Source organism: Lithobates pipiens, unplaced genomic scaffold (assembly GCF_037356315.1).
Source record: "Lithobates pipiens isolate NorthernLeopardFrog02 unplaced genomic scaffold, aLitPip1_a1.2 Scaffold_18, whole genome shotgun sequence".
NCBI classification, from domain to species: Eukaryota; Metazoa; Chordata; class Amphibia; order Anura; family Ranidae; genus Lithobates; species Lithobates pipiens.
The window spans coordinates 536,554,762-536,579,505 of NW_027507758.1; the positions used below are offsets into that span (position 1 = coordinate 536,554,762).

General features: G+C 43.0%; 1 protein-coding gene across 1 annotated transcript; it reads left to right on the plus strand.

Annotated features, from left to right (window-relative positions):
• The first annotated feature begins 7,899 nt into the window (after positions 1-7,899).
• On the plus strand, positions 7,900-8,712 carry MSGN1 (mesogenin 1). Its single transcript, XM_077490330.1, has one exon. The coding sequence runs from the start codon at positions 7,900-7,902 to the stop codon at positions 8,449-8,451; it is 552 nt and encodes a 183-aa protein (XP_077346456.1). The 3' UTR covers positions 8,452-8,712.
• The last annotated feature ends 16,032 nt before the right edge of the window (positions 8,713-24,744 follow it).

The following is a 24,744-nucleotide window of genomic DNA, read 5'->3' on the forward strand; positions in this document are numbered from 1 at the left end:
CGGCACATTAAAACAAAAATCCCGCCTGCTGCACCTTTGATATGCTTTCATCAAAACACACGTTATATAGAGTTCAGTGGTAACATACTTAAAATGCATGTAAAACGCACCTTAAATGCAACACACCTAAAGTACCCCACATACAGTTGTGCTCATAAGTTTATATACCCTGGCAGAATATATGATTTATTGGCCTTTTTTCAAAGAATGTGAATAACACAAAAACATTTCTTTCACTCATGGTTAGTATTTGGCTGAAGCCATTTATTATAAATCAACGGTGTTTACTCTTTTTAAAGCATAATGGCAACAGAAACTTCCCAAATTATCCTGATCAAAAGTTTACATACCCCAGTTCTTAATACCGTGTATTGCCCCCTTTAACATCAATGACAGCTTGAAGTCTTTTGTGGTATTTGTTGATGAGGCTCTTTATCTTCTCAGATGGTAAAGCTGCCCATTCCTCCGAGTTGCTCAATGATATTGAGGTCAGGAGACTGAGATGGCCACTCCAGAACCTTCTGCTGTAGCCAATGACAGGTCAACTTGGCTTTGTGTTTTGGATCATTGTCATGTTGGAATGTCCAAGTACGTCCCATGCGCAGCTTCCTGGCTGATGAATGCAAATGTTCCTCCAGTATTTTTTGATAACATAATGCATTCTTCTTGCCATCAATTTTGACCAAATTTCCTGTGCCTTTGTAGCTCACACATACCCAAAACATCAGTGATCCACCTGCGTGTTTCACAGTAGGAATGGTGTACCCTTCTTCATAGGCCTTGTTAACTCCTCACCAAATGTAGTGTTTAGGGTTGTAGCCAAAAAGCGAAATTTTGGTCTCATCACTCCAAATGTCTTTGTGCCAGAAAGTTTGAGGCTTGTCTCTGTGCTGTTTAGCATATTGTAAGCGAGATAATTTGTGGCATTTATGTAGTAATGATTTTCTTCTGGCGACTCGACTATGAAGCCCACCTTTCTTCAAGTGTCTCCTTATTGTGCATCTTGTAACAGTCACACCACATGTTTTCAGAAAGTCCTGCATTTCACCTGAAGTTATTTGTTGGTTTTTCTTTGCATCCCGAACAATTTTCCTGGCAGTTGTGGCTGAAATATTTGTTGGTCTACCTGACTGTGGTTTGGTTTCAACAGAACCCCTCATTTTCCACTTCATGATTAGAGTTTGAACACTGCTGATTGGCATTCTTAATTCCTTGGATATCTTTTTATATCCCTTTCCTGTTTTATACAGTTCAACTAGCTTTTCCTGCAGATCCTTTGACAATTCTTTTGCTTCCCCAATGACTCAGAATCCAGAAATGTCAGTGCAGCACTGGATGAAAGATGCAAGGGTCTGTCAGGAGTCCAGAAACTCATTGACCTTTTATACACACACTAATTACAAGCAAACAGATCACAGGTGAGGATGGTTACCTTTAATAGCCATTTAAACCCCTTTGTGTTAACTTGTGTGCATGTTATCAGGCCAAAATAACCAGGGTATGTAAACTTTTGATCAGGATCATTTGGGTAGTTTCTGTTGCGATTATGATTTAAAGCAGAGGTCCACCCTAAAGTGGAACTTCCGCTCATTGGAACCCCCCCCCCCCCTCCGGCGCCACAATTGGCACCTTTCAGGGGGGAGGGGGGTGCAGATACCTGTACAGTACAGGTATCTGCACCCACTTCCGGCATAGATATCTGCAGAAAGTACGCCCCTTTCCACAGAATCTACGCCCCTTTCCGAAAGTCCCCCGCTGTCTGCTGGGGACACGGATCCCAGAGACAGAGGGGACCATCCTTATTGCTCAGTGCGACTCGCGCATGCACAGTAGGGAACCGGGAAATGAAGCCGCAAGGCTCCACTTCCTCATTCCCTTACCCAAGATGGCGGCTGCAGAGAGATCGGCTTCGGGTGCTGACATCGCGGGCGCGCTGGGCGGGTAAGTGTCATTATTTTAAAAGTCAGCAGCTGCAGTATAAAAAAACGACGGACTCCCGCTTTAAAAAGAGAAAACGCAGTTGATTGATAATAAATGGCTTCAGCCAAACACTAACCATGAGTGAAAGAAATGTTTTTGTGTTATCATTCATATTCTGTGAAAAATGGTCAAAAAATCATAAATTCTGCCAGGGTATGTAAACTTACGAGCACAACTGTAGATGTGAATTGGGCCTATAGCTGGTCATACACAAGTAGAAAGTTGCTGAAAATTTTCCATTTTAGGAATGTTCATGAGATTTTCTAATTGTTAGTGGGATCAAATCAACAGGCTTGTTTTCGACTGTAGTGACAAGACGATTTGACAAAGCAGGTTGGAAAATTTTACTTGAATAAACAAATTTCTAATGGTGCATATGGTTTTCATTCAGGAAATTACATTCATTCCAAAACCAAACGTTACAAGAAAACTACATTTTCAAAAGTATTTTTGAAAATTTGTGAAGTCATCGAATTTACTGAGAAATTTTGTAGGAATAATCAGCCTAATGCCACATACACACGGTCGGACTTTCCTGCAGAAAAAGTCAGACGGAATCTTTTCCTCGTATATATTCCGTGTGTGGGCCTCATATGACTTTTTTTTTCGAAAATTCTGACGGACTTAGAAATAGAACATGTTCCAAATATTTCCGACGGAACCAGTTCCTATCGGGAAAGCCGCTTGTCTGTATGCTGTTCCGAGGGACCAAAAACGGCGCATGCTCTGAAGCAGGTACGAGATGGAAGCTTTTGGCTACTTGCTATTGAACTTCCTTTTTCTAGTCTCATCGTACGTGTTGTACGTCACAAGTTTGGTGTGATCGTGTGTAGGCAAGACAGTTCTGTCGGAAAAAACGTCAGAGTTTATTCCGACGGAAAAAACGGTCGAGTGTACGCAGCATAAGGGTGAAAAAAACTGATAATTTTTTGTGACATTTTATGAAAATAATGACACTTTGGTAAAATGCATCGACATCAATGGCAGTGGCGGCTGGTGCTGTATATTTTTATTTGGGGGGGCGGCAAACAAGACATATCCTCTGCACCCAAAGACCACCCTTTTTTTTAAGCCAATTAGAGTCTCTGGCTCTAATCACATGCTTCTGAAAAAAAAACAACAACAACATTGTAATCCTTGCGTCCAGTACCCTGCATGTAGATTAGGGGCCAGGCGCTAATGGACGGGCTGCCACTTGTCAACGAGAAAGGTGAGATCCATTGAAGTCAATGGGAAAGGTGAGATTAAGGTATTTTTGGTGAGTTGTAAAGTGTATCTAAATTCATCCACATGGGCAGCAAAGGGGTGGTAAAGACAGGCGGTTGATCCACGTTTTTTTACTGCCCTCGACTGCCTACCTGAAAAAATAACATGGCAAATGCTCACATATATATGCATTGTTGCGATTGCAATGCTTTACGGTACCCGGAATTTAAGTTGACTTGGCAGGTGGTGTTGCTTGCCAAACATGCCAGGTGAAGTCAAGTGGCGTGCAGAGTGGAATTGCAATGCAAAATCCCTGTTGTGAAAGGGACCAAGGCATTCACGGGGTGACAGTATTGCTTCCTGAAAACCTCCAAACCACTGCTCAACCACCTCTGAAAAGTGTTCCACCGTGAGGAGCGGTTAGGTGCGTGTAGTCTTTAAATGTTATTAAAGCTTTGTTTTTTAAATAACAAATATGTTATACTTTCATGCTCTATGTAACAGTTTTGCACAGAGAAGCTCTGATCCTCTTCTTTTTGTGTCCCCCCTCTGGTTCCTCCCCCTTGAACAGTGCCCCCAGAGAAAGCCGCTAGCCCTGGGGGCACCAGTTTGTGCTCACTGCTGAGCCACAGCTCTATGCATCTATAAGACACATCGGGGGTTATCCACTAAAGGAAAATCCACTTTGCACTGAAAGTGCACTTGGAAGTAAAGTCGCTGTAGATCAGAGGGGGACATGCGAGGAAAATAAAAACAACATTTTAGCTTGCACATGATTGGATGATAAAATCAGCAGAGCTTCCACTCATTTCAGATCTACCCCTTAAGGCCCGTACACACGGTCGGACTTTTTGACAACAAACATGCAAATTAGCTGTTTTGGAGCAACATCCGACTGTGTGTACGCTCCATCGGACAAACTTTTTCTGTTTTCATCGGACTTTTGTTGGCTCTGCGAACGGACAAACTTTTTGACAACAGAAGTCCGATGGAGCAAAGTCCGACCGTGTGTATGCAAAAGCATCGGACTTTTGTACAAGGTACAAACACGCATGCTCAGAACCATTGCAAACGATCAGACTACAATACAGAAGTTGACCAAAGGTGGCGCTGGAGTCATTGAACGTCCTCTTTTGAAGTGGCGTCCGTACGTTGTGACGTCACCACGTTCGTGTTTGTTGTCAAAAAGTCCGACCGTGTGTATGCAATACAAACTTGTGGACAACACACTTTGTACAAAAGTCCACGGAAAAGTTTGTACAAGTCCGACCGTGTGTATGGGGCTTTAGAGTGACTGCACTTCCAAGTGCACTTGCAGTGCAAAGTGGATTTGCCTTTCATAAATAACCCCCATAGTGCCACTGCTCGCCCCCCGCCCCACACTCTCTCCTCATTGGCTGTGATTTGGCTCCCACTGCAGTCTTATGAGGAGGGAGAGTCCCGCAACAGCGGAGGGCGGAGGCTATCGTGAACATCGCTGGTAAAAAAGCCTTTAGCTTTGTAACTTTTCATTACATATTTTACAGATATTTGCGAACTGAAAAATGGATGAATAAGTCCCCCTTTACACTAGGGACCCCATCAGAATCCCCCTTACATCAAGGTCTCCAGCAGAGTCCCCTTTACTTTAGAGTCCCCCTTTACATCAGGGCCCCATCAGAGTCCTCCTTACATCAGGTTGAAGCAAAAGACCAAAGGCAACCTCTGCTGATCCAAATCCTCAATCTGTACACAGGAGGGATAGGCCACTGACCCTAGCTGAGGGCTGTATAAAACCTTGTATTGGGCCAGATGTGACCTGCGGGCTGTACTATACAGAGACCTCTGCCCTAACTTAACTGATTTTATGTTTGTTCCTGGTCAGTCAGAGAATACTGAACCAGTGATAGTCAAAAGACAAACATTATCACAAGGAGGTCAGCAATGGCAATCTACATACATGACACCTTTCTAAAATACTGCTGCCCTGCTGCCATTTCAACACATGTTACGTAGGCATGGTCCACTGTTGTCACCATCAGGAAATTCCCACTGGGCCATCTTTGGATTGCATCTACACATAGCATGTTTTGCCCCTTTTTTACTGCAAAGTTCTGTTTTAGAAAGTCCCCCTGCCCATACCTATGCATGGGCATGGGCAGCTCAGCTTGCATCGCAGTCATGGTCCCTGTGTGTTGGCTTGAGCCATCCAATGAAGATGGACGAAGGCCAGTACCTAGCAAAAGATGTCAGCGAGGGACTGTTGAAGGAGAGGTACATTTTTTAACACTAGCAGGGGTGCTTACAATAGTCAGCTTTCATATATTTATGTAAAATCTTTATCTCAAAAGAAATTTACTTTTTTGCTGTAACTGCTTCAAAAGCTTTAGTTGGTGTTCAGTTTTAAATTGTTAGTCAAGTCCATCTAAACTGGTTAGAGCATCTAACATTACCCTCTCCTCAATATGACAATGATCCTGTCTAAGGGTGTTTCCATTGCTCCTCCGTCCAGAATGGAGACACCCTAATATAGAAGGTGAGTTAGGCTCCTGTCACATGGGCTCCTCTGTGAAGCAGGATCCGTTAGCTCAGCAGAGGGGATCTCTCTGCTGATCCCCCCTGAGCAGGCAGATGACGGGTCAGTGTCTGCTCCGCTATGCTTGTCTATGGGGCAATCGGATGGAAATGGGCTGCCTGATGCCTTCCAATCGGATCTGACAGATGGACATGGAATAGGTCCCCCATCTGTCTGTTTTTGGATAGGACCGAATGGTGGCGACATGTGTCTGCTGACATCCGCTCCTCCATAGAACAGACTGGAGGGTCCAACCAGGACCCAAAACAGACGGACCCGATTGGATCGCCCATGTGAAAGGGGCCTTCTGACCTGAGCACCAGGTGAAAATAAGGCAAAACAAATGCAGCCACCATGTTTTTTCAGTGTTTGTCCAACACATATTAACATTTTCTAACAAAATTGTGCTGGTGTATGTCCAGCTGTATTCCAGGTCGGTGACTCCACAGTACTGAATCCAGAGGCATTGAGTCAGCAATGGTAACCCCTGTATTTCTAACATGACACCTTTATTTAATACAGTTACAAAAATATAAAAGAACAATCACATAAGGATGTGAAAGTCTTATCAAAAATGACTAAAAGGCAGATCAAACCCCATTCTCGAAAATACTCGTACACGCTTTAAAAATCTAAGCAGCCATATGTTAATATTTTCTCCAAGATTGAATCAAATCTAAACCCAAAAACACTTTTTTTCTTTATTATAACCTGGTGATCATGCCATTACCACAATTCCTGTCCTAGGGTGACAACCATTTCGAACAGCATTCTAGCAAAATTCCAAAGACATGCTGGTAGGTTAGGGAACATTAGATTGTCAGCTCCTTGATGGCAGGTAATGATGTGAATGTACAATAAATATAAAGGGATGCATAAATGGTCAATGCTATATAAATACCTGTAATAGATAACCACAATTAGGAAAGGAAATGTGTTGCTATACAACACTGTGTTAGGACTACAAAACACCTCCCTCTCGTCTCAATAAAGCCAGCCATACGTGGATTGAAAATTTGGACGCTTCAGCAGGGACTGGCCAAATTTCAATCCACGTATGGGCACCCTAGTTGTACACAAGGCGATCCATCGATTGACTTGTGTATAACCAGCCTGTCGGGTTTTTCTAGAACAGGGGTCTCAAACTGGTGGCCCTCCAGCTGTTGCAAAACGACAAGTCCCATGAGGCATTGCAAGGCTGACAGTTACAACCATGACTCCCACAGGCAGAGGCATGATGGGACTTGTAGTTTTGCAACAGCTGGAGGGTCACCAGTTTGAGACCCCTGTTCTAGAACAATTAGTGCCAGCGGCTATAACACTAATCATTTTGTTCTGCCGGCAAGGAAGGCTGTACGCCAGCAGAACACAGTAGCGCTGTGAAGGGGATTCCCCCGCCAACACTGGATGTTTTGATGGGGCACTCAAGAAATTTTCTTTCCTTCCACCCTTGGTGAAAAGAAAGAAAATTGTATACTGTATGGCCTGCTTAACAGGGGAGGTGTTTTGTAGTCCGCAGAGATAGCTATTGACATTCCAGAGGACGTTATGAGCTCACATGATTTTTGGCTGGATGAACAGCTATTATTTTTCACTTGTCCAACAAATATAATAAAATGTTTCCAATGGTATGTTTAATAGACCAAAAAGTAGAAGTAGAAAATACTGTAAGAGGAATGTATTGTTAGAATAAAAATCATAGAATTTATAACAGAACTGTAAAAACCTTGATTCTCATTAGAGTCATTTTTATTGCTATGTACATATTTTCCATGTGACTAGGAAAGGCATTGCCACTACTTCTCCAAGTTTTAATTTATTGGTAAACAAAGTGCAGTGTAATCTCTTTACTTGTTGTGAATTTGCATTCTTGAGATCTATCCAGCCTTCCTCCTTCCCCTTCTACCCCCCACCCCAGCCTTGTTTATTGAAAGACAATTTAGCTGAGAGCTGATAATTCCCAATGAGACTAAAGTCACACTTCAGGAGTTCATTTTCCATGTTAGCACTTTGCTGTTTTCTTTGAACTGCTCCATTGAGACGTCCCCATCTGATGTGACAGCTGTGTATAAAAAGGGTCTTCCCCCCCTCTCTGGGGAACTTATACACACTGGAGTTGGCTGTCACAGGTAGACCACCGATACCAGCTCTGCAACTTCATGGAGACTCTTCACCAGCCTATTATTAAAATGGAAGAGGACTACACGCTGGTCTCAGACTCTGATCCTGAATCTGCTTATTTAACCACCTCTTGGGACTGGAAAAATAATTCGGAAAACTACAGCCTGAGTGCAACGCCTTCTCCCCAGAGCTTGTCTCCTTCTGCCTCCTATGAGTCTCCACTCTCCGGCTGCTCCAGGCCACCTAGCTTGGAGGACCTACCTTATGGAGATGACATGGTGGCATACAGGCTGTTGCAGTACCCTGATGGTGAATACCCACATGACATGGAAAATGGCAAAGGAGGTCATGGCAGACGTGGCCAGCACGGTCTAAAAGCTTCAATGAGTACCCAGCGCAGGAGAAAGGCCAGCGAGAGGGAGAAGATGAGGATGAGAGCCATAGCTCAAGCTCTTCATACCCTACGCAGGAATTTGCCACCTGTCTACAGCCAAGGTAGACAACCGCTTACGAAGATCCAGACGCTAAAATGTACCATCTCTTATATTGAGCAGCTGACCAATCTCCTTAACAGCACCAAGGGTAAATAGACTTATTAACTTGAGCAGAACTTGGATCAATTGAGGCCCTTAACAATATCAAGTCCTACCGGTAATGGGCAAGCTTGCTGGTGGGTGATCATTCTAGCAAACCAATAAATGACGACTTTTATGCCACATGCTGGACCTGTGATCCCCATCTGATGTCTTAATGGATCTTCATGCTCATGACCATCATGATGGTCTATTGTTGGTTGAACAATGCTATCTTTTTATTATTCGCCTCTGCAAAAGACTATTTGTCTGGACATTTTTCACCAACTATATCCTGGATCTTCATGCTCATGACCATGACCATCATTATGGTCTATTGTTGGTTGAACAATGCTATCTTTTTATTATTTGCCTCTGCAAAAGACTATTTGTCTGGACATTTTTCACCAACTATATCCTGGATCTTCATGCTCATGACCATGACCATCATGATGGTCTATTGTTGGTTGAACAATGCTATCTTTTTTATCATTCGCCACTGCAAAAGACTATTTGTCTGGACATTTTTCACCAACTATATCCTGGATCTTCATACTCATGACAATCATTGACCATCATGATGGTCTATTTTTAGTTGAACAATGCTATTAGTTGCCATTGCAAAAAGATCATGTCTGGACATTTCCCACCAACCATGTACTAGATCTTAATTGCTCATGATAGTCATTGACCGGCATGATGTTCTAATATTGGTTGAAGAATGCTATCAGTTGCCATTGCAGAAAGACAATAGTCTGGACATTTTCCACCAACCACATAACCTATCTCCCTGTAAGCAAAGTGGACCTACAAAGCCATAAAAAACATTGCTTTGATGTGTATAGTGGACTATCCTATTGAAGTGGCATAGTACTGTAATTTTTGTATATAGGTAATGTTTGATCAGCACAAAATTGCACATTTTATGTATATTTATATGAGTTTGTTACTGGTGTTTGGTACTGAATAAATCTGTGATTTATTTTAAATTCTTGGTCTGCTCTTGGGTTAGTACTATATCCCAGTACAGTGTGTGTGTGTGTTTGTTTTCCTGTCTGCTACAAACGTGTGTATATATATATATGATTTTAACAGTTATTATAGGGATGCTGTCTATATGCTGGGGCTAAGTGAGAAAACTGACTGATGTGGCTACCAACTCCACTTTGATTCAATCTAATTTCTTGTTTCACTTTTGTGGCCGAGAACATGAAAGCTTACAAATAAATGCAGGAAATGTAAAATCTCGGTGGCTGGGGAGGTAATGTTGTGTAAGTCAGTGGTCATCAGCCCTGTCCTCAGGGCCCACTAACAGGCCAGGTTTTATGTATTCTCTTGCGGAGATGCAGACTAGAATACTGCAATCACTGAGCAGCAAATGATATCACCTGTGATGTATTTCTGTTATCTTGCAAACCTGGCCTGTTAGTGGGTCCTGTGGACAGGGTTGATGACCACTGCTGTAAGTCATTCTTATTGTTCCTCTGTGGTGTCCTTAAAGTGGTTGTAAACCCTTACAAACCACTTTGACCTACAGATAAGCCTAGATTAAGGCTTACCTGTAGGTCCAAGAAATATCTCCTAAACCTACACAGTTTAGGAGATATTTACAAAAAAACAGGCACCGCTGTCAGCGGCGCGCAGGCGCACTATTGCCGTTAGCAGCATGTCGCTGCGAACGGCAATATGCCATTAGTGGCAGCTCCCGTGCGTAAGCGCGGGAGTGACGTCATCAATGCTCCAGGGCTGTGAGTGGCCGGAGCAGCGATACCCAGAAGAAGATGGACGCTCCGTACTACAGGGGACAGCAGTGACATCGCTGGCTTCTGTGTCAGGTAAGTGGCACATAATGGGCTACTATGAGATGCATAATAGCCCATTATGCTTTACCTTTGCAGGGAGACAAAGAAGAAGTAAACCCATCAGGGTTTACTTCCTCTTTAAGCAGCAGCAGTGGGGGTTGATTTACTAAAACTGGAGAGTGCAAAATCTGGTACAGCTGTGCATGGTAGCCAATCAGTTGCCAGTTTTTTTTTTTTTGTCAATGTTTAATTGAACAAGCTGAAGTTAGAAGCTGATTGGCTGCCATGTACAGCTGCACCAGATTTTGCCCTCTCCAGATTTAGGAAATCAACCCCAGTATTCCCAGTGAAGGGCACTACAGAGATAAACAGAACTCACAGATTACCTTAACCTCCCATAGACCCCTTTAACACTGAGCCGTCAGCGGTAAAACTGCGTTATTTTTAGCGGCATGGTTTTAACCCCCTGCTAGCGGTCGAAAAGGGGTTAAATCTGCCCGCAAAGCCCTGCTCGGTATCGCAGCGCCGCCCCATTGATTTCAATGGGGAGCAGCGGTGAGTTCACCTCTCCAAAGAAGCTGCTAGCAAGACTTTTTCTGACGCCCTGCCACCGCAGCACTCCCGTGTGAAAGCAGCGGCTGTTTTAGGGCCTTTTGCAGACGCTATTTTTAATGCTATATCACCTGCAAAACGCTCCAGTGTGAAAGGAGTCTAAACAATAATATAAGTTTACCTAGAGTTACCCTTTAAGTGGTCTTGACAAACGCTGGCCGTACAAAAAGCGAACGTTTTTCTCCATCTACACTATACATCGTGGATGAACAAACCTCTGTGCTGGGTAATTGTATTGGTGTGGCTGTCGGAATAGAAGCAGGTGCTCTTCAGCCAACATCCGGTTTCTTCAATTTTTCAGTTGAAGGATATCAGGCGGGAGGGGGCCAACATGACCATCCACTAAGTGAATTTTAACCAGTTCATCAGGAATCGGCTGAAATTTGAACCGTGTATCGCCAGCTTTAAACTCGTGAATATGTGAAAAAGAGGTAAGAGGCGCTGCCCCTCAACTGAAGAGTGACCCTCGGGAGTGAATCCTTCTTCACAACGGTGAGTGTGAGTTCTGTGATGATCAGCAATAAATTAGTGTTTCAAAAACAATTGATCAAAGTATTAAAACTCTGATAAGGCATTTTAGAAAAACTCAAATAAAACATTAAAAGTGCATTAGTGCGAGTTAAGCAAACTTCCTGCTTGTGCGTGACATAAACATATTCAAAAATACATGAAACCTTAAAGGTAGAAAACTGTGAAATAAATATATGTATAAAATGTGTATATATACACACACACACAAAAAAATAAAAAAAATGTTCTCCTATGAATTAAAAAATATATAAGGCGAAAGGATTTTATTTATATATATATATATATATATATATATATATATATATATAATTCAGTCTTTAGAAGTATATGTAGTATTCCCAAGTGACTTGTGCAGACATCCAAAGTGATTTCTGCATACACTGAATCCTGAATCCACACACAAATAAAAACAAATAAAATAAAATCCTCACAAAAAAAAAAAACAAGTCCTCATATGAATTAAAAAAAAATATATATAAAAGTTAAAGGATTCTATATAAATAATTCAGTCTTTAGAAGTATATGTAGTATTCCCAAGGGACTTGTGCAGACGTCCTAAGTGATTTGTGTGTACACTTAATCGTGAATACTGTGCAAAAATTGACGTGACAGTCCTGCTCCCCTTCGGTTCCACACTCACCAGATCTTTGTTACCCCTGCAGGGGTAAAGTGCATGTAATCAGGTTTGCTCTAACGGCAGTATCCAGAACGATCACCTCCTCCGTGGTACACCAAACCAAACGTTTGAGAACAGACACAGGAAGACAATCATTTTTTTTTTTATTCCAGTACAGAGAATGGATACCCTGTGGTTTGGTGTACCACGGAGAAGTTGATCGTTCTGCATACAGCCATTAGAACAAACCTGATTACATGCGCTTTACCCCTGCAGGGGTACAAAGATCTGGTGAGTGTGGAACCGAAGGGGAGCAGGACTGTCACCTCAATTTTCGCACAGGATTCCCAATTAATTGTACACACAAATCACTTTGGATGTACTTTGGAATACTACATATACTTCTAAAGACTGAATTATTTATATACAATCCTTTCACTTTCTTTTTACCTATTATACCAATTATACCTTTTTAAGGTTTCATGTATTTTTGGATATGTTTTATGCTTTAGTTTATGTCACGCACAAGCAGGAGGTTTACACTATCAGGGTTTTAATACTTTGATCAATTGTTTTTGAAACACTCATTTATTGCTGATCATCTCTCACACTCACTGACGTGAAGAGGGATTCACTCCTGAGGGTCCCTCTTCAGCTGAGGCGCAGTGCCACTTACCTATTTTTCACATATTCACAATCATTCTGCTCCAATTTTTGGAACTTACCAGAGGAGGCAACAGCCCAACGTATTCCTAAGTGTAGAGTCTTATTAACTATATAGCTTTAAATTGGTATCAGCATTTATGAAAAGGTTGGGTTTGCTTTATCACTGCTAATATAAACAACTGATACATCTGTGATATTATCAGTATAGTGCCATGGTGTCATGGTCGGGCTTTGAACCAGTGACCCTTTTTGCTGAAAGTGAAAGTGCTAACCACTACACCACTGTGCTGCTAAAGACACCCATTTTTTTTGTTTTGGAGAGGGGTTAGAACACCAGTCAGTTTTTACTTCTGTCTGTGCCCCGCCGTTAAGGAGATTCACACCCTCTATTTGTCCTGTTTACGATTATCGTTGAAAGAAAAGAAAATCCCAAATTTTGGTGTTGTCCCCAGAACAGGAAAGTAATAGGAAGTTCAAAATTTTGCAGTTGTCTCCAAAACAAGAGGTGAAGGTAACTGTTCCAATGTTTCTGTGACAACTGTCTAGGTGGGGAACTTCACTTGCTGGGGTGTCTGCGGGACAGGAAGTGAACAGAAATCTCCCAAATGGGACACAACCAGCGAAAATTAACCACTTGCCGATCACTGCACGCCGCTATATGTCGGCACAATGGCAGAGGTGGGCAAATGGGCATACCTGTACTTCCCCTTTAATCACACCGTGCCTGCGGACTCAATGTCTGCCTGTCTCCACAGAACAGGGGAAGTGCCAATGTAAACAAGGAATTTCTCTGTTCTGCCTTGTGTCATGACAGAGATCACTGCTCCCAGGAGCAGTGTTTGCTGTCATGTGAATTGTAGTCCCCCCCCCCCACATAGTTAGAATCACTCCATAGGACACAATTAAGCCCCTGATCGCCCCCTAGTGGTTAACCCCTTTCCAGCCAGTGTCATTTACACAGTAATCAATGCATTTTTATAGCACTGATCGCTGTATATATGACAATGGTCCTAAAATATTGTCAAAAATATGGTGTCAAAAGTGTCTGATGTGTCCGCCATAATGTCGCAGTCACTATAAAAATCGCAAATAGCTGCCATTACTAATAAAAAAAAATAATAAAAATGCCATAAAACTATCCCCTATTTTGTAGACACTATAACTTTTGTGCAAACCAATCAATATACGCTTATTGTGATTTGTATTACTTTTTTACCAAACATATATATAAGAATATGTATCGGTCTAAACTGAGGGAAAAAATAGTTTTTTATATATTTTGGGGGGATATTTATTATAGCAAAAAGTAAAACATATTGCTTTTTTTTCAAAATTGTCGCTCTTTATTAAAATGTAACCACCCATCAATGGAACTTTCGTTGATTGGATTCCTCCCCCCTTTTGGTGCCACATTTGGCACCTTTCAGGGGGGAGGGGGGAGGAGATACCTGTCAAATTCAGGTATCTGCTCCCACTTCCGGGCATAGGTGAACTACGCAATGTCCATCTCCCCTGCTGTCCTCTGGGAGACACACAGGTCCCAAAAGACAGCAGGGACCATTCAGATCGCGCAGCACCACTCATGCATGCGCAGTAGGGAACAGGCTGTGGAGCTGTAAGGCTTCACTTCCTCTTTGCCTTAGTAAGGATGTTGACACCTCCACCCAGAGCCAAGGGACGGGTAAAGCCCCGTACACACGAGCGGACTTTTCGACATCCAAACTCCGACGGACTGAGTCCGGCGGACTATCCGCTCGTGTGTGGGCTGCAACGGACTTTAGCTTCGCTAAAGTCTGACGGACTTTAGAAATGAAGCATGCTTTAAATTTTCCCGACGGAACTCCGCCGGACCCGGTCCCCTTCGAAAAATTCGCTCGTGTGTGTGCTACTCCGACGGACTAAAACCGACGCTAGGGCAGCTATTGGCTACTGTCTATGAACTTCCTACGTCGAATCCAGTCGTACGTCATCACGTTCGACTCCGTCGGAGTTTGGTGTGATGGTGTGTGGTCAAGTCCGTTCGGTCGAAAAGTCCGCCAGAACTCCGTCGGAACTCCGGTGGAACTCCTTTGGAGGTCTGTCAGACTTAATCCCTCTCGTGTGTACGGGGCATTAGAGTCCTTATATTAAAAGCCAGTAGCTTCAGTATTTGTAGCTGCTAACAGTTAATTTTTTTTTTCCTAGACAGAACTCCGCTTTAAGTTATGTTTACACCGCAGTGTTGAAATGTGGTAGTTTCCACCACAACCTGGTGCAGTCGTTTTTTCAGCACTCACCACTGTACTGACACCATAGAAAATAAAGCAAATTGCCTTGTCTTTGTGTTGGGACTGCGCATTTCAACACATGGACCCCAAAGCTGTCCAATGACAGCTTGAATTTCTGAATGAGATGAAATTCAAGCTGTGGGTAAAAAAATTCAGTCGACTGTTGTCAAAGGAGCCAGGTGGTAAATTTATGCACAAGCATCCCCTGTCTATGGCAAGCTTGAAAGACCCCTTTCACATTGATGCAGTTTTAAGGTGTTTTAGCGCTAGAAATAGCGCCTGTAAAGCACATGAAAACTGCCTCCCATTCCTTACAATGGGTGCTTTCACACCGGGGCAGTGCGCTTGTGGGACATTCGGAAAAGTCCATCTTTGGGGTGGTTTGGGAGCGCTGTATACAGCACTCCCAAAATGCCCCTGCCCATTGTAATGAATGGACAGCACTTCTGAAGCTTCGGAAACGCTGCAACACGCAAAGGTTAAAAGCGCCTCGCTAGCGGCTGAAAAGCAGCGCAAAAGTTACGCTTAAACAGCGCTGCTAAAATGAGCGGCTCTTTACTGCTAACGGCCTGCACTTTCAGTAGGCCGAACCTGAATTATTATTTTAACTCTCTTTCAATGCATGTCCATTAACCTTGGGCGAGCCATAAGTACCTCTTCTATGATATTAAAATTTGTGTATTAATACAGTATTTCCTCCGTCTGTCTGAAGGCATAACCTTTTTTTTTATCATTTAGAGCTTTGTTTCTGCCCATTGTCAGTCAATACTATATTGCCTGACATTAGAGGAACTGACACTCCATATTTATATTTGTACTACAGAGCACTCCCTCTCCTGCCATTTGTTGCAGAAAGGTTTCAGTAGATATTAAATAACTGAAGCGTTCTGAATGTTTCATTGCCAATACCAGTAATCAAAAATAGTGAGTTGAAGGAGAAAAACAAAAGCATCAACTTCTTCGCCTGCCTTGGCATTTGTTTGGCCAAAGATACATTCCAGTGCAAGTGTAACATCTGGGTGACCGCTTAGCTGGCAAAAAAAGTCACTCCTAGACGTACCTACTAAGTTTGTTCTCGCAACCTCTTCTCCCACATGCTCCGGCAGTCTAAAGGGTCGTACTCATGAATATCGGGCTGCATAGGCTGTTTAATAGAAACCGTCCGACATTTGGCCTGTGTTTATGGCAGCCGGTCCGACAGAAGCCGGCCATTTGAATGGCTTCTGTCCAAGTGGCATGGCTGAAAAAGGTCTGCTGATCGGTATCTGATCAGCGCTCTCAGCCAATGGCTGAAATTGCCGACTGGTGTGTTCTGGTGGTGGGGCCGTCCCCCTGTCAGAATGCAATAGCTCAGTGGGGGAGATCACTTTACTAACATTGCATAATTAGTACAGCAGCTCCTTTCAAGCTCTTACGTTTTTTTTTTATCCAACCCACTGGGTTGAGAAAAAACTAATAGTGTGTACTAGGCTTTAAGCAGGCAATACACAATGCGATTTTTCTTTCCTGCGACCACGGGTCCATGCCATCCCTGCCAGGTGAACACAGTAACTATTGTAAGCGGCTATAGCTACTGGCAACGACTGCATGTAAAATAAGACAATACTGGTTGTACTCAAGTCGGGCACAATCAGCCTGTCAATAGATGCTACGAATCTCAGCTGGTTCAGCAGGAACCAGCTGGAAGTCAAACCATCTATGGTCGGCTTAAGGTCCTCTGATGTCAATAAGATAAATGCAGGGTCTAGTAGATGTGAGGATGCGGAGTGACAGTCCTCCACCAGTGCATGGGGGAGTGCCCTCTGCCAGGGCAGTGGAGGATCAAGTAAGTGTAGCAACCTCTAATGTGCTAGAATGGGAATGTACATAGTTTTAGTGTAGGTAAACTTGGCTTGGCTGGGTTTATTCTAGGTCAGGGTTTGAGTGGCTCGGGGAGGCTGGAATTACTCATCAGGCAGCATCTCTGTTACCTCCCCCTACTTGCTGGAACTTTGAGAAACTTCCAGAAGAATTGGAGGGGGATTAGGAGGAGCTGCCTGGAGTGTTGATGAGGGCCCCAAGCATTCCCCAGCCAAATGGACTGTCGGGGGGGGGGGGGTGGGACCTCTTAAATACTTGATGTCAGGCCAGCAGGGGCAGTGGAGTTTGGGTGGAAGTTGGAGATGGAGTGCTAGGAGTCTGGGAAGATGCAGGAGGGATCCTCTTATAACCCAGGGAGGAGCCAGTGAGCATGTCCAGGAGATCTCCAGGGAGAAAACAGCCGGGTGGCTGGTGAGTGAGACAGTTGGGGAGGACTAAGAGACAGCCTGAGATGACTGAAGAGTGGCAGTCTAAGATGGTTGTAGAGTCAGCCTGGAGGACTGTGGAAAATTAGCCAGGAGGGCTAGTGAAAGGGGTAGCTGCACTGCAGCCAGGTGGGTTGCCAGTACTTGAAGAGATGGGGAGATAAAGAGATGGTGCTGGGATCAGTAGGCACAGGAGGACAGCTGGACACTGGGACTTTGCTACGCAACCAAGGGGCCCACAGTCCCTGCCTGCAATGGGCCTTTTCTTTATCTGACTGAGCCCTTTTTGTCAGATCATCTAACAGTGTGCCAGCTGGGTCTATGATTTTGTGCTGCAAGCAAGTGATGTGCTAGAGGAAGCTGAGGAGTGTGTAAATAGATTTTACAGAGGAAAGTTATCCCTGAAGGCTTCTGCTAGTCAAGTGGGCATCCCATAATACCCCTAACCCCATCTAAGTTTATTATCCCCTAAATAAAACAAACAAAAAAACGATGCTGCAAGGACTGTTTCTTGACTCAAGAGTACTGTGAAAATTCGGGTGCATGGCTGTGCAGGGTGGGGGGTCCCTTATTCACCAGCAGCTCCTGTGGGGGTAGTGCTACGTAAGTAAAAGTGCTTTTATTGGCCCCCAGCTTAAACAATCATTTAATCCTTCTGCAAGGGAGAATTGTTAGGTTTTCTGAAGTTGGGCTTTAAAGTAGATGTAATCTCTATGATTAAAATCAACTTTCCCAGACTCCCAACTGAGTTCCTGCCTTATCACTTTATCACTTGAGCTTCTGATGAAGTGGTTTTTGCATTCATTATGCAGGAATGGTCATGACCAAGGTGACATGGTCCCTTTGAAAAAATACACTGTAACCACTACTCCTCCCCTTCAGGATTTCTTACCTAAGTAGTTCAAAACCTGGCCACCGATGTTACAATCTAACTGTAGGTCTACGTCCACTAAAGAGATTCCACCATGCTTCTTGTTTTCAATAATTGCAATAATTTTACTCCTTATACTCTACTATATGGAGCTTTTTCTTTATAAAACCCTTTGGAGAATCTACTATAGGCTACTGACAGTTTCACTTTACGAAAAATGTACCATATGGTATAAAAAAGGCCATGTTTTTCCTGAAGTGTAAGGAAATCCGACAAGCACCAACCACAGGTTGTAGATGTTACAACTCTTCTCAACTTTGGCTAAAATTGAGTTCAGCCTGGAGAGTTCCTTCCAGGTTTCTTCTCAAGGAGAACATCTAGCCACCATTTTAGTGGCACCCTCATCTGCTCACAACTTGTATTATACATTGTATTTAGAGGTTGTTATATTATATTTAGAACAGGAGTATCAAGCTCAATTTCATTGTGAGCTGCATCACCGATATGGTGTCCATCATAGGGTCGGTTGTATCTGGGGTGAGCTACATACTGAGTGCACGGTTCAGGAATGCATTAAGTACAGAGTGCAGAGTTCATAATTATCCTACATATTGCGTTCAGAAGTGTGTTATGTAAAGAGTGCAGGGGATGCAGTTTACTGAGTGTAGGGTGTAGGAGAGCATTATGCACAGTGTGCAACCCCAACCCTCACCCCCCCATCCCCCAAAGCTTCCTCGCATCTCTCTCTCCTACCTAGCCTTGTAGTGTGTGCAGGGATCTGTTAGTTCCAGGAGCGCAGAGAGCAAAGCTGTAACTTGTAAGCACAGAAGGATTCTGTGTTTATAAGTGATAGCGAAGGGTAATGGAATAGAGTCCCATCACATTCTGGCTGCAAAACTGTGGGGGAGGGCCACATGACAAGGCCTGGTGGCCCAGATTCGGCCCACAGGCCTTGTGTTTGACATATGCGATTTAGAACATCTTTTTTAAACCAGAGTTCTGTGGAACCTTAGGGTTCCTCCAGAGGTTGCTAAAATTTCCGTGAACAATACTGCAATTACCAGCTGAAACCAATTATCTTTTTAGCTATCTGAAAGAGCAGATTCTTCCTACTGACCACATAATAAGAAGCATTCTTCCCATTGACCACCATAATGATGTAGCTGTAGGTATAGTAAATATCAGCATTGGTCCCTCAGCCCAGAACATTATTTCAAGGGTACCTCAGTGTTAAAAGTTGAGAAAACCCCCTGGATACTTGGCCACACTCAGGCTTCTCTTCCATAGCCCCCAACTAGCATTACCCCTCTGTTTGCCCCCCCCCCCCCAGCTCTTCCTCCTCTGCCCTACTACCTGGACTCTTCTCTTCCCCACACCTCCCCCCTCCATTCTACCCCAGTACCCCTTATAATTTCTCTCCCTTCCTGGATCGATCTCTAGAAAACTCTAAAATCGCAGACCACACAGGGTTGGACTCGCAATTTCCTTATAATTGTTAACTTCTTGTATTGTTCCAATTGTAATGTTGACGACTGCATGCCTGTAGGTGGGGGGCAGCGTGGTGCGGTGGCAATAACACACACAATCCAAGTGCGATGAAAGAACTTGTATTGCAATAATGCAAAGGCTATTCACATTTAACCAGGTGGGAAGGTAGCCAAGCTGGAACACTCCCAGGTCCAACAGCATGCAGAGAGCTGGTTTAGCCAAAATGACAGTGCCTGTTGAGAAGGGCATAATGCGGCCTGGCCGCCTTGTGTCCAAATAGGAAGATGTCCAGAGAAGTTGAGAGACCTATGCTTTCCCTCCTCATCAGAAACCTTTCCCTGCTGCTAGTGCTGTCCCCACCAGGCAGGGTACCTGTCCCTACTCTACCCACTTGCAAAAAACCTGGGAACCTGGACCTTAAATAACTTCTGCCTGACCCAAGGTGGCTGCTAGAGTCACATGAAATGGTAGCATCCAACTGGATTGCTCCCCCGGTGACCCAGGAAACCATAGAGGAACCCCGTTCCTCTTGACCTCCTCTCCAACTGCAGAAGAGTACCACCTGCAGTGGAGAAAGTAGACTGCACCTGCCTACACTTCCATTACAGATTACCAAATGATAACCATCAGGGCAGGCTTGCAAGATCACAAATGTCTATGAATACCTTAAACACGATTACATGGTGTGCCTCAATCTCACTGTACCATTACTCTGTGCGTTTTACTACAAATTAAAAGAATAATTAAAAAAAAATGTTGGAAAAGTCTGATTTAGAGGATTAATTTAGCTATCTAAATATCCATTCAATTAAAAAGCCATAAGACAATTTCAGAGAAATTCTTCTTTTAAAGTGATTTTGATAAATGTTGCACCTACAGTGGTGAAGTTATATACAGTCCCTTGTGCTTTTAAAATGGACTCCTGCTTTTAATTTAATCAGAAATGCATTAGTATACATCGTTCTACTGGGAGAGTTTAATAAAACAATAAATTCCACAATAAACACATCAAAATGCTTGAAAACAAACACATTTAATCATCAGTGCTCTGGCTCATCCCGGGGTGCTGCAGAGGACATGGTTTAATCACCAACTTAATTAAACATTTTAGTGTTATCAGTACAAGCCCAGCAGTGTTAAATCCTATGCCACAAATTTATCACCCCGATGTTTGTCGCAGGCTTATTTCTTTAATCGCCCTTCTGAGAACACCGCCTGTTACATTTATTTATGAAGTTTAGTTGAAGTCGCAGCTACATCAGAATGCAGGACACTTCATCACCAGCTCTATCATTTATTTAAAGTACTGAGTGATGCTAGTTCTGGTAATGTGCCAAAAAAGTGTGACACCAGAAAAAAAAAGAATTGTTGCAGGGTTGTAATGCAATTAGACCTTTGCTTTGGTACAATTCAGGCAACAAATCTGTAAATCAGCAGGCTTTTCACAGTGCTTCTGTGTAAGGATGCAGCTTCTTGTCACATAGTGGCCTAGGTAACCTTCCACAATGAGAAGTATGGGTGTTTAAAAACTTAAAAAGAAGCAGTGTTTGTGAAAAGGGGCCCCCAGCCCTTGACTGATACCTGTCCAGTGCACCCTAGTATATTGTGCACCTCTTCTACTGCAGTTACCCCTTTACTTATCTACAAGTATCGTATTCTGGGCAACTTTTGCTACAATTGTGCATTATATCCATCATCCTCGTTCTCATCTCATGGTGTAAATACTGCAGTGTAAGACATAAATTGCTCTCTGAACAGCCTAGGTCCGGATCTTGGGTTTGACTCCATCCTATTATAAACAGAATAATTCTCTGACACTCTGTCAAGGACTCTCTGCATATTTATAAAGGACATTGCCTGTGGTAACTTAATTCTTGTAAATAGGCGGCAGTAAATTTCCTCTGCATATAAATGGGCTGAAAATGTAATGCAGAAAATGATATATAAATAAGCCAGTAGAAGAAGAGAGGAGTTCATGACTGTAGATAACCTCCTGGTTATCACCTAGACAAAAATATACAGATAATGGCACACATGGTGCATGAGCAGGTCTTCCCTATTGTCATGATATGGTGAGGCTCTGTATCCAAATCCTTTTGTCCCGCTTTCCTCCATCAATGTCTCATTTTAGATCTAATGTTTAAATCGGCCCTGTTGCAGTTTTTTGTTATTTAATGTAAAAGGTGGTAATAAATACTAAACTTTCCCAATGCCTGCTCCGCCATGGTAATTGGTCCCATGAAATCCTCTGGGAAACTGTAATTTCTAGGGGCGTGGTTTCCTTGGTTCCCCTGCAGCTCTCACTGGTTCCTCCCTCTGACCTCAATCACAATCCTCTCCTGCAGAGACGGGAGGTCAGAGGGTGGAACCATTGACAGCTGCAGGGGATCACTGTCAATTCCTTACCAGACTTTGGGAGTCCAGTTCCAGTAACTGGCCCGGAGTGGGAAAAGAGAGTATTTACTGCCTTCTTGTATAACATATAGGCCTTTTAAAAAAAAAAAAATCACAACAGGGTCGAATTATTCTTTTTTTTTTTTTTTAAATCCCATTAAACGTAGCTTTCTTTCTGTAGTCTTCTGGCTGATTTTACAATGTTTGTAGTTATCATGCATTGGATGAAAATGAGTTACTACAGTAAGAGTGCACATAACATAACCGTTACCATGTAACTACTATTTTTAGGTGCTTTGTAGATTAACATAAAAATAAGCATAAAAACTGCATATATATTCTTCCTAAGGCTCCTTTCACACTTATGTGACTTGGGATGCGACTAGTGAGGCTCCAGGTCGCAAGACATGTGAAATTCAATGTATTTCCATGAGAGCCATTCCTACTGACACTACAAAAGTTGCTGCAACTTCAGAAAAGGTTCCTGCACTACTTTTGGTCTGACTTTTGATGTGACTTTGGTCCAGAGAATGTAAAGTTAGATCAAAGTTGCACCAAAAGTAGCATGAAAGTCGTGCTCCAAAGTCACACTGGAAATCGCGTGATGGACTAATGTAAAAGAGCCTAACTTGGGTTGCACTCTTGGCTCCTTCACACGGGTGGCCAGGGTCCATAAAAGCAGGGAGCTGAGCTAAGGTTTTACCTCCCACCTAAACACAAAAATGCATGATTTGCTTCATGGCAAAAATGAAAGGGCAGTGCCGCCACTCAATGCGACCCATTCAGTTGAAGGGGCTTCCCTGCAACCAAGTGCAACACTGGTTTCAGCTTGTGGGTCGGCATTTTGAGGGATAAAACAGGCAGGGAGGAGATGAAAAATTACCTTCTCACTGACTGTTAATCATCCTCTGAAAAGCAATGCACCACAGATCGGCAACAGTAATATTTGCACGTATGAATGAGCCCTAAATGTCTGCATTATTTTTTACAACTTTACGTGAGGAAAATGCACTTTTTCTCATCATTCAAGTGGCCCAGGTAGATCCTGTCGATAATATTAGGAGTTCATATAGGTAGCGATCCCAGATGATCATATAATATCACTAGGTATAATTTGTAGGGGTTAAATGTGTTGCAGGGATTGAATACTGAATGTAAGCAGGCAAGTCAGCGGTCCTCATTAATCCTGCAGACCTTATTTCATGAATTAATAATTAAGTAATTATCTGATAAGATGCTTCTAGCATGTTTTAGAACTGTCTGTGTAAAGGACCTTGCAGCTCTAACCTACACTCATTCACACGTATATTACTGCGGCATTATTGACCTAAGCGCAGCTCTAGTACTGTCTGTTGTAGACAAAGAGTCTGATTCTCTCCGGGTGGCTGAATAAGCAGCCAAATGTCTAAATTCACTGTGACTGCCAACACACATGAGATAACAGTTGCCTGATATGGTCGTTTTGCTCTGAATTGGCCAAGTGATGGTGCATCTCATTCATTTAGCTTATCTAATTGACTTTAATGCAAAACAGGGAAGGTTCACTGAAAGCTCTAGAATTTTGGAAATTAAAAAAAAAAAAAACAACTACATTTTGCACCTCCATATGCTATAGTAACTTTGAGCAACTAAAGCACAAATGACAGATATAGTCATGGGTTGAGATTTGGGATGACATCATAGCTATGCTGGGAAGTGCTGTTACTAGTCATAAGCCACATCATAGTGAACAAAACTCACGATTAGCGTATTAAAGTAGAACTCTAGGCAACATTTTTTATCATTTTGGATAGTTATAATCCCTGTCAGTTTTTTTTTTAACCATCTGTGTCCCATTGGGGAGATCTCCCTTCACTTCCTGTCACAGCAGGAAGTGAGAGAAAATCCCTTGAAATTAAGGGAATCTTGTGGGGTCCCCCCCCCCCCAAGGTCACCAGTAAAAGTTTCCCTATTGGAAGATTTCCCCTCTATTACTGTTCTGGGGCGAGCCAAACTTTTGGCATTTTCTTTTACTTTCACTTTCAATGATAATTGTAAACAGGATAAACAGAGTCAGTGAATTTCCCTAACAGGGGCTGTGGTAGCAATAAAAACCTGACAGGTGTTCTAATCCCTCTCCACTCTGTTAAAAAAAAATGTTACCTTTAGTTATTCTTTAAAATTTAACTGTCTCCTGGACCGCCTGTCCACCAATCCAATACTCCCAATTAACAAATAACCCTCCACAAGACACAAATTTGAGTTTGGTAGCAGCCTTTTTTTCCCAATAACAAACACACAGTGTAAATAACAATAGTATGCATAAATGTAATATAAATGGCGTCCATGGTTCTTTGGAGGCACTTTACATAGCAGGAGATTTTGACTGGCTCTCTATGGAGCCGGTTCACATATCTCCGCTGTAGCTCCAGTGATGTAAATTTGCAGAGGAGCCCTGTGCATCTTTTGGTCCATTTCAGGTCCGAATTCAGCCAAAAATTTGTGCTGAAATGTGACCTGAAACGCTGAACGAGAACGCATTGGACCCCCGCTGGGAGCTGCATGTGGCGATGATGTGAACCCAGCCTAAACAACACTTTTTTGGCAGTAGTTCACTTTAGAAGTACCTGCTCCTGATTCAGGCTAGCATTTGTTGCAGTTTTGGTAGCATTACCGACATTTGCATCAAATTCAGGTAGTTCTCACTATCACCACTCTAAAGGCCAGTACACACGATCGGAATTTTTGACAACAAACATGCAAATTAGCTGTTTTAAGGCAACATCTGACCGTGTGTACG

What these genes read in the sequence shown, in the direction of transcription:
- MSGN1 (XM_077490330.1), top strand. Translation starts at nt 7,900, where the DNA reads ATGGAGACTCTTCACCAGCCTATTATTAAAATGGAAGAGGACTACACG.